This window comes from Neofelis nebulosa, chromosome 8 (assembly GCF_028018385.1).
Source record: "Neofelis nebulosa isolate mNeoNeb1 chromosome 8, mNeoNeb1.pri, whole genome shotgun sequence".
Classification (NCBI taxonomy): domain Eukaryota; kingdom Metazoa; phylum Chordata; class Mammalia; order Carnivora; family Felidae; genus Neofelis; species Neofelis nebulosa.
In genome coordinates, this window is record NC_080789.1 from 50,559,999 (window position 1) to 50,575,073 (window position 15,075).

General features: G+C 40.8%; 1 protein-coding gene across 8 annotated transcripts in view; it reads left to right on the top strand.

Moving 5' to 3' along the window:
* The window catches only part of GRIP1 (glutamate receptor interacting protein 1), a 684,772-nt gene that overhangs the window by 406,828 nt on the left and 262,869 nt on the right, over nt 1-15,075 (top strand). The window contains exon 1 of one of the 8 annotated variants that reach the window (XM_058742100.1): nt 2,295-2,430. The exons of the other annotated variants lie outside the window; for them this stretch is intronic. Within the exon in view, the coding sequence (XP_058598083.1) occupies nt 2,376-2,430 (55 nt within the window). The 5' untranslated portion in view covers nt 2,295-2,375. Of the gene's footprint in view, nt 1-2,294; nt 2,431-15,075 lie in introns of those variants that run through there. 8 annotated transcript variants of the gene reach the window in all.

A 15,075-nucleotide genomic window follows, 5' to 3' on the forward strand; every position in this document is an offset into this window, starting at 1 on the left:
AAAATGGAAGAAGGTAGACACACGTGGCAGATTCCTTCATTTCCTAGAAAAGGGTCAGTCCGGGATGCCTCTATTTCTGTAAGATTCCTGGAGCTGAGCCTGAGCTATTTAATAGGATATATGTGGATTGGCAGCCATAATTTCCAAAGAGAAAAAAAAAAATCCCCTAATTTGAGCCTCCAGGAACCTTTTCAAAGGGCTCCAGGATAGGGTTTTTTTCTCCTGCCAGAAAAGTAGATATTTTAGTAGTTCTGAGGATCTTTTTTAGGACCAGAAGACAGAGCTTTTAAAAAGCAATTGAGCATTCTAGTAAAAGAGGAAATATTTGATCACTTTAGCCTTAAGGAAGAAGCAAATTAGATCTGAGTAAGCATAACAGGAGGGGGCAAGAGATTCCTGTATGATTCTGAGTTTTATTTGAATAGATATTAATAAAATGGGCTGGAGTGGTGATACTCCCCAGGCAAGATTTTACTAATGCTATTTGACAGCTGCATATTCCGAGTACCTAGATTTCAAGAAAGCTGTTAGTTTTGGGGAAGGATCTTTGAAAGACCTAACTATAAATATTTATCTCACTTTCGCTAATAACCCAATTCTCTAGCACTAAGGTACATTTCTATCAAAGCAAAAAAAAAAAAAAAAAAATCAAGAAGGCTAACATATTACTAGGGATGACCTAATAAAGATGAAAATGAGATGGGTTGAAATGCAAAAACAGATTTATGCTAATTGAAACAGTTATAAAAATTTGATTCTGCAATACAATCCATTTAATGTACTTTCCTATTGATTAGTAGTAGCTGACTGGTTTAGCTAGACCATCTTTGGTCAGGGAATTCTGTTCTTTTCAAAAACCTTTAAAGTAGATGCTTACGATATTCAGTTATTTTTCACACAGAAATTATTTTTCTATTGGACCCCAAATAACATATGCTTTTCAATATTGGCAGATTGAAATTGTTTGACTTAATCTGGAATTTATGAATGAAGAGGAGAAAGTTTTATCGCTAAATTTGGAATATTGGATGTTATTTTAGAAACCAGCTTGGAAGGTTTTTTTTACAGCCTTAGAGTAGAGAATAAGACCATTTGAATAATTCATATAGTCCTAGAAATATTAATCAAATAGTTTGGACAGTGATATATCTTTTCATTTTGACTAACTGCTAATTTTTTTAAGTTCCTGACCAACTGTGATTTTTTTTTTTTGGGGGGGGGGCTCTGAATGTTTGTGTTAACTCCTGTGGGAGATTCTTGGGTTTTGATTAAAATTCCATACCAAATGTTAGTTTGTATTGACTCAATGGTGAGTAGGCCGGTGCAAACAGTTGAAGAAATGTGCCCCTCCTTCCTGTCATTTTGTGAATGGATTGTGAGGGGTTTGTTAATTTCCTCTTCACTCCACTGGAGCAGATACTCATGAATATCTGCAGTGTCGCAAGACTGTTTTATTTGCATAATGAGAAGAATGGCTTGGTGGAGAGTTGTTTGGGAAATAGGATGATAAAGTACATTAAAAATAGAAATACTTGGCCTTGTTTGCATTTATTCCTGGTATCTTTAGAAACAGTCTTCATTGTGTTGCTCTCCAGCCAATTTTTTTTTTTTTTTTTTTTTTTGGAAAGGGTAATTAAGGGGGCTGGGACTCCATCTGCCTGATGGCCCCCTTGCCTGAGCCCTTTCCCTTAGCCCTTGCTGCATTTCTTCTCCAAAGCTAGACTGCCTTGCCCCCACAGATTTGCAAAGTGCCAAATAGGTCTTTCTGACTCTGTTATAGGGCCCTTTCCCTCCTGTTTTCTACTGAATCCCGAAGATAAACTGCCTCCCTCCTTTGCCTTCCATTCTTAAGAAAAGATGGTATATGATACATGCATTTCTTTGTAAAGTGAGAGTGCGAGCATCTCAGTAACATTTCTAGTGAAATGAGACACGTAAAGCACCCTGACTTCATGCTGAGACGGAAGGGAGCGGGGGTAGCTGAATCGGCTGGAATACATAGCCCTTTGCCTAAAACTGAATGCATCGCTCAGTGCTTAGTATTAGATTTATGGAATGGCTCCTCTCCCAGCCTTATCCCTGCTTTCCACAATTTGGTGCTTTGTTGCTATCGAAACAGCCTTACTTTCTAAGCTATTGTGATTGTGCAGGGGGAGGAGGCTGGGGCGGGCGGGCAGGGCTAGTAGTAGTGAATGACACAGCTTTGCCAGATGACACGGAGCGGACCTCTGCATCAGCCAAGAGGAATTAAGCTTTGTCACTCCCCACTGGGACTACCTTTCTCCTGGTATGTGCACAAGGAATTCATATGCTGCTGCTGCAGCCACCAGAGCAGAGCCCTGAGTACACTTTGCCACAGAAGGCAGTGAGCAAGAATGATAGCTGTCTCTTTTAAATGCCGTTGTCAGATTCTGAGGCGACTTGCGAAAGGTACCGTGATTTCCTTGTTATTCGCTCAGCCAGTCTGGTGCAGTAGCCTGTAAACACAGTGTAACGGTTTTTACTTTCAAATAGGACTGCCTTTACAATTTATTGTCAGGCAACAAAGAACTCAGTGAGATGTGTACAGACATATACGTACAGGTGGAGTCGGCTTTGCTTTTCATCCTTACGTCCCGGTTGTGTTCATGCTGAAATTAGGGGGAGAAAATGTGGCTTGTGCGATTGCCTTTCCTTTTCGTAACGACTTCTTCGTTCGTTGCTGAAAAGAAAATGTGTTTGGGTCCGGTGCTGAAGTTAATATGAGAAACCGTCATTTTGCATACTGATTAACTGGTCAAGAGGAATCAAGTGTGTGTTACCGTCCTTTGCATGATACATGTACTAAATGCAGCTGGCAGCTTCAGGACGCGCACAGCTGGTGAATCTACAGAACCGTTGTTTATTCTATTAATTTCTAACATCTCATGAGCTTTCTCCAAGGACAGCTTTCTGGTTTTTTCCCTACGTGTTAGAATTGCATGTTCAGAAATGTAGGTAATTTGAAATGCTCGGGTCCTGTGTGATATTTGAAGAAGTTTATTTGCAAGTAAAAACCGTTGCTCTGTATCTTATCGTCAAGAATTACTGGCTTGAGATTGTCTTTCTTAGAACTCTAAGATATCAATCACATCTCTCTGTAATATTCACATTATGCTTTTCTTTGAAATCACTCTATGTCATCTGATTTTACTTTGTGTGCATTCTGTCCCAAAGTTAGTGAATCGTTGCTTTAAAATTCTGTCCTGGCTACGTACAGATAGACATGTGAGCCCTTTTGCTTTCTTTCCTTGAGATAGAACATTCTTTAGTGATAATTTATTATTAAAAAAAGAACACTTTACCATTTGTGTACCTGCAAATGTCTTTCTTTTTTAGCCTGTAATATAGACTACTATCAAGTAATTAATGGGTGTAATTATGCACTAGAAGCTCTGAACCTATAAATATGTTAATGGATTCTATTTCTATCAGTTTAGCTTGACATATCAGAGTTCTTTGATCACCAGCAGTGCAGCTAAAAATGCAATTAATATTTTATTTGGCAGAAGAATGAGCACAAAGCAAACAGTGAGAAATAGATCTTGAGTCAATAATAGGAAAGAGAATAAATACTGTAGCCCAACTTACCGAATGCATTTGCAAGTTGTTTGGATAACAGAACAAGTCTTTTTAAAAGGTACTTTGGGGGAAATATAGGAAAGACTATCCATTTTAAATGAGGCTGTTAGCACAAGATGGTAAATTCTGTTTTGACTTTATCCTCTGTAATTGGTATAAACATAGAATTTCTGTTTGTGAATCACTATTAAAAAATATCCTGTATGTTATGGTTTTGGCTAAGACTTTTAAAGACAGGACTCTTAACCTAAAAAGTTCTTTTCTTAACTGATTTTAGCATCTTCTTGTCTCGATGTTGAGAAGTTGATGCTCCTCTTATGTTATAATCATGAAGCAATCATTTTTAGTCATGTGTATCAGAACTTCTTTTTTAAATCCTACCTACTGGAACCAGAGTGAACCCAAGCAATGTTGTTACAAACATTTTGTTTTTAACTATTACCAGTTTTTGGAGTCCTCTGGAAGCATTGGTCCCCTGCAGTGGAAGGAGATTTAAATGTTTACTAAGAGAGTTGTGAAAAACCTTGATAAATGAGTTAAGTATTGATACCTTCTCTGTAGTTGCCATTTCACTTTTCCCCCCCAAAATCTTTACATCTGCTGTTTTCTGTTTGGTACTTAGCTTAGCTGCCAATTAATGACTCAAATAAAATCTATATGTAGAAAGTTTGCCATAATTTGACTTCTCTTGTGTCTGACTGCATGTGAATCATTGGCAGGGATGTGAAACATTGTGTCTGAGTAGTGCAGCACCTTACCTTGCGGTCCACTCCCAGCTCTGTCAACCAGGTTCAAGGCTCACCAATACTACTGTTCATTGAGTTCTTTGAACCCCACCCCTCTCTGTGGTGCTGTTGTTCTTAGACTGTAATAATAAAACCAAGAAATACAAGTTAAGCGGTAGACAGGAAACCACCAAAATCCTAGAGGGCAAAACAGGTAATTACAATCTTAATGCTCCTTCTTTGTTTTTGGTTTCTTTTTTTTTTGGGAGGTGGGGGGGGCGCGAGGGAGGGGATGATGGGTGGATTTGCACCAGGATGAAGTTCCTTTCTTTCTTGTCTCATCCTCCTCACCACACAGTTTCCGCACCCTCACTCGCACCCCCCAAACACACGTATTTTTTTGTACTCACTGAGGACGGCAACTACTATACCTTCCCCAGATATTTAGCACAGTGCCCTGCATGTGGTAGGCTCAGAGTAATTGTTTGGCAAAATGAACAGGATTTGCATAGTTGGAATTGGTAGGACTGTTGAATTCTCCGGGAGCTCTTAGCAAATGCTCCAAGTTCTTAACTAGACCCCCGGTGGCTAGAACCTTATCCAGACCTTGGGCCGAGGGGAGGGGAGATGTGCTTCATGTCTCCGAAACTGCCTTGCTATTATATGTCCTTGATGTCTTCCCGAAATCATAGGGCAATAGCACTGTCTTTTTATGTCTCTTAAGGAGAAAAGAGTGCAAGTAAAGGAAAACATTTTCTACACATACCCACACTCTTAGTAGTTTGTTTGGGTCGTTAGGTTCTTCATCCGTCTCTCTCTTGTCCATTTAACAGTTAAACTATTGAGTACCTACTGTGTGTTCCAGGCACTACCATTTTTTGCACTAGAATCCTGGGCTGGGCTTTTTTATAGGCATATCAAGCATTTTTTAATCAATGTGTTTTTAACAGTAAATAAATGGTTCTTTATCTGAGAATAATTTTAAATTTTTTTAAATGTTTATTTAATTTTTGAGAGGGAGAGACAGAGTGCGAGGGGGGAGGGGCAGAGAGAGAGCGAGGGAGACCCAGAATCCGAAGCAGGCTCCAGGCTCTGAGCCGTCAGCACAGAGCCGGAGGCGGGGCTCGAACTCACGAACAGTGGGATCATGACCCGAGCTGAAGTGGGCTGCTTAACCGACTGAGCCACCCAGGCGCCCCTATCTGAGAATAATTTTAAAGGATCATCCCACACAGAAGCGTGGCCCACAGTATTGCAGCAGAATGTGTTTTAGGTGAACCTAACACTTGTCAGATTTGGGAATCGAGTGTTTTTCTTATTAAGGCTTCAGGGGACTGTTTCAATTTGTTTGCCTTATTGGTCCTCTACCAAGGTAGAGCCAGAAGAAAATAACCTTCACCCGAAAGGCCTGTCCCTACCAGTAGGAAAGGCCTGTCCCTACCAGTATGAGGGGAACTTTGGGCCAACAATAGACCAAACACCATCAGAAACATTCTTTTACCCCTGGTATTGAAATACCACATCCCTGCCAGACAGAAGAGAGGCTGTCTTCTGCCCCTGCTCCTTTCCCCATCCTTCATAATGAGACTGCCTGTGATTACCTGGCCTTGGAGCCAAAGTTAAAAATAACATTGTCCCAGCTTTCTTGCCACATCTCTCGAAGGAGTTTTCTTGAGCGAGTAAAGCAAGACTCTTGGCCCGCTTGACCACCACTACCTCTGCGAGTCCTGCCTTCTCTGCCTGGGGCTACGGTACCTCAAGAGAAGTGAACAGACTCTCTGAGAAGGGAATGTATTTTCACAGCTTCAACAGGCTTTGTTCGTTCTCTCTTGTCAGGATTTCGCCATTTCTTTTTCCTTGAGACTGATTGGCCTCTTGCGCGTAGCGTCGTTGTCCATGGTGATAACTGTGTGTGACTTGACTTCTTTCTCAGATGCCACCGCTTGGGGTCCACAGGTCTGAACTGTCATACCCCATTGGCGATGGCATTTTCCTCTCCCAGGCTTTACTCTGTCTACCAAAGTCAACATCAGCCAATAAGTATTTACTGACGTTCCACGGGGAGCCTGGCCCCCGGCACCTTTTATCTTTTGTCGCCACTCATTTTAATCTTCCTGTCTTCTCTCTACTGCCTCAAAACTTGGGTCCAAACATCTCTTCTTTCGTTTTACTTTCGATTCCCAAATCGTAGCTGGCCTAAGTGTCATTTTGCTTTCTACTTGCCTTCCCTTCCTCTCTCTTCCCAAGCACACATATGGCCTGAATTAGAATTAACTATCTCGGCCCCTGTCCCGTTAGCTTACTATACAGGCAGCCCTGTTGACCTGCATCTCAATGAGGTGTCTGAGTGAGGCGTTCGTGGCTGGCATCCAACCGCTCCCTGCTGGGCTTCTTTTCTTTCTGTCTGCCCCTTTCTCCTTCCTGATCTCCCTCCTCCAAACCTTGCCACCCTTTCTCTTCTTCCTCTTGAGCATGCCTGGGCATTACTGTATCCGCTGGCACTGAGCAGGACTAACAGACTTTGTTCCGATCACATCCACATTCTCTTCCCTTCAGTCTTTGCTCCTTACACTTCCCCCAATCACAGACTCGTCATGCTTGAAACGGAAGGTCAGACATTAATCTAGGACCTGTCTCCTGAGAGAACTGCAACTCAACTATCTTGGACAGCCAGCAATCTCATTCTTAATTCTCCCCAACAAGAACAATCTCACAACGTGTCTGATAATCTTCCAAAGGATTATTCAAGTGACCTCTGAGTCCCTCTAAACTCTGAGGTTCTTTGATTGACACTCATCCAATGTTTAATTTTTTTCTACTCAGAAATTCATTTCCTAGGTGCAATCTCAACCCACTGCAACAATACACTTAATCTTTTGTGTCTTAACGGAGGAGGAAAAATACTTCTTAGCCCTTCCCTTTCTGCTACATTCTTTTAATCCAAGGAACTCTGTATCAGTCATTGAGCTCGTGTCATTGTTCTGCACATGATTGTTCCTCTTCTGATAGCCTCAAATTTTCTGTTTAGGTCCCTCCTCACTTCCCCATCTGTCTGCGTCTGGTCTCCCGGGTCCTCCAGCGTTCCTTTCTAATGGCTCCTTATCCACTCTGTGATGTGATTCAGAATTGATTATCATCTAGGTTGAGAATGCCCTCTCTCTGCTGGACCCCATTCTCCCATCTCCCCATCCTCATTCCTTTTGCTAACCCTCGCTGGCCTCCTCTGTCAGACCCTGCCATCTGGAACAGTTTGACTGTATCTCTCCACCTCATTAACTTTCCATCCCTTTTCAAACCTCACCTGAAACATATCCTTTCTCCTTTGCCTCTACCGCTTAACTTCATCCTACCAAAACCAGCTTATCATTCCAGCCTATAACCTTTTTAAAATACCATGCACTTAAACGTTGTCTCAGAAAATAAGATTGATTGGATTGGATTGGAGTTTGAACTGTTGTCAGGGCATGGACATATTTCTGTCATAAATATGGAGAGTTGAGAATTCTGCAACCAGATCTCGGGCATGTCTTGCTGTTCTCCCCCAAGTACTACTGATGGTGGGGACAGCGATGGAGTTCCTGCTGTGCTCCTAGTCCAGTGCTCTGGAGGGTTTACAGTGAGTGACTTGGACCATATTACTCCTAGTGGGTCTGAAGGTTTTCTTTTGTAAACTGGCTAGACTTCTCATAGCTACAGGTTTATTTCTCCCCTCTCCACCCCCCATCTTCTGCATAGGACTTGCATACTAGAAATGCTTTATCTCCTTGCAGGAGGCACCTGTCCTACTGAGGGCCTATTTGGCTGTCCCTCACATAACCTCCTATGAACAAGAAGGAGTCCAGGGGCGCCTGGGTGGCTCAGTCGGTTGGGCGGCCGACTTCAGCTCAGGTCACGATCTCTCGGTCCGTGAGTTCGAGCCCCGCGTCAGGCTCTGGGCTGACGGCTCAGAGCCTGGAGCCTGCTTCCGATTCTGTGTCTCCCTCTCTCTCTGACCCTCCCCCGTTCATGCTCTGTCTCTCTCTGTCTCAAAAATAAATAAAACGTTAAAAAAAAAAAAAAATTAAAAAAAAAAAAGAAGGAGTCCATACCCTTCTGATGTAACTGTGGCTGATCAGGAAGGAAAAGCTGGTTTGTTACTGGGAAAAGGAAGGCCAATTTAGGATGGTCATTCTAATGTGTTAACTTGGGCATTTGGGGAAAATGAGCCCCAGTGTTTCATTTTTGCCACATTTTCTAGAATAGGAGAAGGGAATGGGGACTGTATACCTGTCCACCTAGAATATTAGAATCAACCAAGGCAGTGTATCTCTAATTCCTTAGCATTCCACACAGTATTGGGGGAAATAGAATTGACTTGAAAGTGAGAAGATATGTGATCCTGTCCCAGCTTTTCTTTTTTTTACCTGTGTGACAGGGGGAAAAAAAAGAAGAAGAACTGAACCTCCTCCTTGAATCTCAGTTTCCCCATCTATAAATTAAAAGCCATATGTTTATGCTCATGTTAGCAATAGCAAAATAGTTTAATTTTAATTTACTATTGCAGTTGATTTATTCAAGTTTTTTATCTTAGTAAAGCCCACTTGTTCTGGCAGAAAACATATTTTTAGTAATTTCCCACCATTCGAGAGAAGGCAATATATGGTATTCTGAAAACTTGTAGGAATATAGGGAGCAATCAATGTTTAGATCCTTCTCTCTCTTATATTAAGTCTCTTGGCACTATTTTGTACATATGCATGAGAGTTGTGCATTGAACTAAATATTAATAATCTATGCATTATGAATCTACAGAAGAAAATTTTCTGCACAGTTTCTTTTGTAATTACTTTATTAAAGTTCCAATACCACATATATTCGAAACAAAAGCAATGAACCAGATGTTTATTACAATTAGCTTCTTGAAGGATGTTGCTTCACCTTTCAAAGGGGAAGAGACACTTTGACCTTGCCATTACAAAAGCAGTAAAAACAAAAATGGTCTCATATTTCTCAGTCAGTGGTGACCACCTAAGTTCAGACGAAGCTTTGGAACAATTAGAAAGTGGCAAAAAGCTTCTCATTAATAATTCAAACTCAGTTATTAAAAAGCACAATAATTGAAATTTGTACCACCAAATTCTGTTTGATTTTCAAAACAAAACTGAATTTGTTTCAAGAGAAGTTCGAATCTAATGTCACGTCACTAACAGTATGTTGCCAGTGTTACATTGGAAACCTTGGAGAGGGGACAACTTGATTACAACTTATTCTGTGTGCTTTTTAATAAGACTTGAAGTTTTATTGTAGGTGCAATACATACTTTTCCCCTACATTTTCTTCTTAAAATTCTACCCATTTGTGCATGTCAGCACACAGTTGTTTTAGGAAAATTTATTGTCGATAGTATTCTGTTATGTGGATTTCCATAATTAGCATATCTCCCTAATTTGTTTTCAGACTTTCATTCTAAGAAGTGGTGGTGTTGAGTATCTTCAAAGAATTTCTATTGTGTTCTAAAGTGTTGCCTTAGTGTATTTTGACTTTCAAGTCTCGTGATAGATATTTCCTGAGAAATGTGTTTAGGATACATATCCATTTTGTCCAAGGCTTACAAAGGTAGCAGAAAGAAAAGCAATGAGGGAAGGAGCATTGGATGCCATAATATCCAAAAAACAAAGCAAGGACAGTATTTCAAAAAGGGGACAGAGAGCAGCCTTCAGTGAGAAAGAGAGGGAAAGAAACAGCCATTTGCTTTTGTAAGTGGGTCATTGCTGACCTCTGAGAGAACAGTTTCAGCAGAATAGTGATGTCCACAGGCAGATGATAAGGCTGTGAGCACAGAGTCCTCTTCTAAGGTGGACAGTAGAGGTGAGGCCAGCTGGGCAGTAGCCCCTGGGAGTGGAGGGTGGGGCCACAGGGAATGGGGAAGGGTATTATGGGATAGGAGAGATCTGAGCATATTTTCTTTACTTCTCCAGGAAAGAGCCAGCAGAGAGATGAACTTCAAGATGCAAAGAAGAGAAGGGATGATTTCTGGGAGCCAGGCAAGGCAGGGCGAGAGGGAGAGAACAGAATGCAGATAGAGGATACAGATGGTTGCTAGCCTGGGCAAACAGAGGGACGTTCTGTCACAGAGATGGGAAAGCATAGGAAGAAAGATTTTTGAGGTGGGCATTAGGGAAATTAACCTAACCTGACTATCTTAGTAAATTAGAAGGAGATTCTAAAACCTCATATTCTTATGAGCTCCTCATCCAGGGGTTTCTACATTTGTCTCTGCATTGGAATCACCCTGGGGAGCTTAAAAAAAAAAAATAGTGACACCTGCATCACTATGCAGAGATTGTGATTTAATTGACTGGGGTGTGGTCTATGCTTTAGAATTTTACAAAAAGTCCCCGGTGATTGTATTGTGCAGATGAGTTTGGGAGCCAGGGACCTAACCATTTAGGCAGCTTCATAGAGATACCACGCTAGTCCTTTGGAATCAGACATGTTTTGGCCAGAGACAAGCCCAGGAATTTTATTCAACTGCTGGAGAAGTTGAGCAGATTAGCCTTCCTGTGACTTTGAAGGCAGAGCCCATCTGAAAGTGGAAATGGAGCCAAAAGAAAGAGACACCATGTCCCGGTGGCGTTACTTGAGCCTCTGGTCAAGAACTACCTTAAGTGAGCTTGAGCTCCCCCTCTAGGCTTCTTCAGTTATATTAGCTAATAATTTTCCCCAACATCTAAACTAAGCTAAAGACGGGTTTTCTGTCAGTTGCAATCAAAAGAAACCTGATATGGATTATCACACGTTTGAGTATATACATTTTGGTAAGATTTTTTTAAAATGTAGCTAAAATGACAATTAACTCAACTACTTTTGGACTCCTGGATCACTCATATTCTGCAGAACACCATCATAGTCTCAACAAATCTTGGCCCCCCAGCTCTGCGTTGAGTAATGAGCACCACCACCAACTTACAATTTTCACTTGGCCATTTTGTTTAGTGAACCACTGATCGAGTGAACCCACCGCTGCCCCCTTGGGAGTCCACATCATCATAAACTAGACGGAATGTCCAGACAGGGATGGAAAAGCAGTGTTTTGTTTCCATGTTATTTTCCTGCCCTTACTATTCTAGGACCTGAGGGCCAGTTGACTCCTCCCGACCTCTCTCTCCCTGCTAAGCAAAAGGTGACTGTTTAACAAGAGCGGACTTCAAAAAGCAGGGTTGTAAACTGTGTTGCTTTGGCTCTGTGGAGTGCACTGGTTTTCTGGGCGTGATCAGCTCTTCTCCCTGATCCCTCTTCCCTTTTGTTACCTTTCTCCTTCCAAGTTTGATGGACATTAACCTGCTTATGATAAAGGGTTTTATCCTCATTGGTATCTTGCAGGATGTCTTTCGCCCCGTCCCCCAGTTACAGGTAGCTGTCTGCTGAAGCCAGCTTGTACTGGCGTAAGAACCTACAGCCAAATTTTTACGAGTTTTGTGGGCTGGTTGTGAAACACATCTATTATTAAACATTGTTTTATATTAACGTATAGTGAAATAAATTGTATTAAAAACGAATGTAATAAATACTGAAAATTCATCACTCTCCAATTATTACCTACGTGTTGCTTCACTAGATTTGATTACTTGTCCTCTTAACGTATGGTGTAGCAGTGTGGCCAAAATATCATACGATGGTGTGCTGCCGCACGTCAACTTGAAACTGGCTGTGGTTTGAGTGTTTACACGAGGGAAATTGGCAAAGCCTGACCCCAGAAAGCCAGGGGTTAAACATTTGCCAACGCACCATCGAATAGATACCTCTGGTCTCTCTGTTCATAAAACCTCTGTAGATGTTTTTCATTATGCTGTCTAAATGGGGATAGTGATTGATTATATGTCAATCTGTATGCAACCATCAGACTATGAATTCTATGAGGTTAATATATATGCTTTACTTATCATTATATCACCAGCAAGTACCCACACTATTTGGTGCAGAGAAAACCATATTGAATGGATAGGGTTAATTTCTAATGATCTCCTGGATTAATCAATCTCCCATGTTTATTTGGACTTAGAATGTTTCAGGTAACTCCTTTCATTTCACCAGAGCTCTTGACTTTTAAAGTATTTTTCACATTTTCATATTACATCAGGAAGTAAGCCCCAGGACTATTCCAAGGAGGTGCAACATCCTCTCTCACCTGCTCATTTCCCAATTTCCTTTTTAACTGGAGGGGTGTTCCATGCCCTCCTTCTTTTCCTCCTCCTCCCGAAGCCCTCTTAGAGCAGTCTAGGGAAGATACTGGCAGGAGTCCAGGAATAGCACCCGGGAGCTGGAGGCTGAAGGACAAGACTGTTGTTAAATTCTGCATGACAGAATTCCCAGTTGAATTCAATCTGGGGAATATCTAGGACCCCACAGAGTTTCTGATTGAATTGAGTCTTTCCCATTCTCTAAAGCTAGGTGACCTCATAAAGATCAAAAATGAATTTCATTTATTGCCTTTGTTTTCTAAATGGTTTGTTAGTAAATTTGGTTCATAAACTGAAGATTTAGTTATAAAGTCTCAGAATCAAGACAGTTTCCAAGAGTATTAATTGCTAACGATATTCTTATGTAGATGATATTTGTTTTAAATGTAAGCCTCCCAAATGTTAAATTCTGTATAAGAATTAGGGGCTCAAGGCACACTGACCAAAAAATATTTCCCTCAGCTGCATCCCAAATGTTAGCATGAAACTAAACAGTTCCAAAAATGGGAGGAATGATATCAAGAGACCAGAGATTTTCAGAAATTTCTGAAAGATGGAAAATGGATAAATTAAAGCAGACATTGCCGTCCAGAGCAAATATAAGAACAGTAGAAGGGGGAGGTCATACTTCCTGGCAATGGAGCACAGAAAGGCTCCAACCTTGTGTTGGTTCCTAATGTTTGGGACATTAGGAAGAAGAAGGGGGTTGGAAAATAAGGTGATTGTTTGAAGGATGGAGCAGCTGGGAAATTATAACATGATCGATGTAAATTCCTGAAATTAAAGAATATTTTCAGATTGAAAGGGCCCATTGAGCCCTAAGCAGCATGACTGAAAAAAAGATCTAGACAAATTCTCGTGAAATTCTAGGACATTATGAAAAAGAAAAGATCCTAAGAGCTTGTCATGATAAATAAAAACAGACTTCCTATAAAAGAATAAGAATCAATTTGGTATCAGACTTTTTAAGACACTAGATCCTATCCCTTTTGCACTGCTGGTGGGAATGCAAGCTGGTGCAGCCACTCTGGAAAACAGTATGGAGGTTCCTCAAAAAATTAAAAATAGAACTACCCTATGACCCAGCAATTGCACTACTAGGTATTTATCCAAGGGATACAGGTATGCTGTTTCGAAGGGGCACATGTACCCCCATGTTTATAGCAGCATTATCAACAATAGCCAAAATATGGAAAGAGCCCAAATGTCCATCGATGGATGATGAATGGATAAAGAAGATGTGGTATATATATACAATGGAGTATTACTGGACAATCAAAAAGAATGAAATCTTGCCATTTACAACTACATGGATGGAACTGAAGTATGATGCAAGCGAAATGAGTCAGAGAAAGACAAATATCTCACTCATATGAAGACTTTAAGACACAGAAGAGATGAACACAAGGGAAGGGAAGCAAAAATAATATAAAAACAGGGAGGGGGCGCCTGGGTGGCTCGGTCGGTTAAGCGTCCGACTTCGGCTCAGGTCATGATCTCACGGTCCGTGGGTTCGAGCCCCGCGTCGTGCTCTGTGCTGACAGCTCAGAGCCTGGAGCCTGTTTCAGATTCTGTGTCTCCCTCTCTCTGTGACCCTCCCCCGTTCATGCTCTGTCTCTCTCTGTCTCAAAAATAAATAAATGTTAAAAAAAAAATTAAAAAAAAAAAATATAAAAACAGGGAGGGGAACAAAACAGAAGAGACTCTTACATATAGAGAACAAACAGGTTTACCGGAGGGGTTGTGGGAGGGGGGATGGGCTAAATAGGTAAGGGGCACTAAGGAATCTACCCCTGAAATCATTGTTGCACCATGGATGTAAATTTAAAAAAAAAGAAAAAAAAAGACACTAGATCCTAGAAAAAGCATACTTCGATGCTTTCAAAGTTCTGTTTTTAAACCTTTGTGCCTTTAAATCAAAGGTGAGCATAAAATAAAGACATCTTTAGGCATATAATGATTCAGTTTATATCCAACATACACTTTTAGAAAAAAACTACCTGAGGATATACTTAAGCAAATTATATATATATATATATATATATATATATATATATATATATATATACATACATACACACACACACACACACACACGTGCCTGGGTGACTCAGTCAGTTAAGCATCTGACTTCTGATTTCAGCTCAGGTCATGATCTCTCCATTCATGAGACTGGGCCCTGCATCAGGCTCTGTGCTGACATCGTGGAGCCTGCTTGGGATTCTCTCTTTCCCTGTCTCTCAGCCCCACCTCCACTAGCACTCTGTCTCTCTCAAAATAAATAACAACAAATTTTATATATATATATATATATATATATACATATATATATATATATATACACACACACACACACACACATATATATGTGTACATATACATATATATGTGTGTGTGTGTGTGTGTGTGTATATATATATATACACACACACACACACACACACACACACACACACACCCATAATCTAGATGAGAGGAGAAGTGTGAAATTCAGCAAGCAATGGATATAAGAGAGCAGTGAAAAGATATCC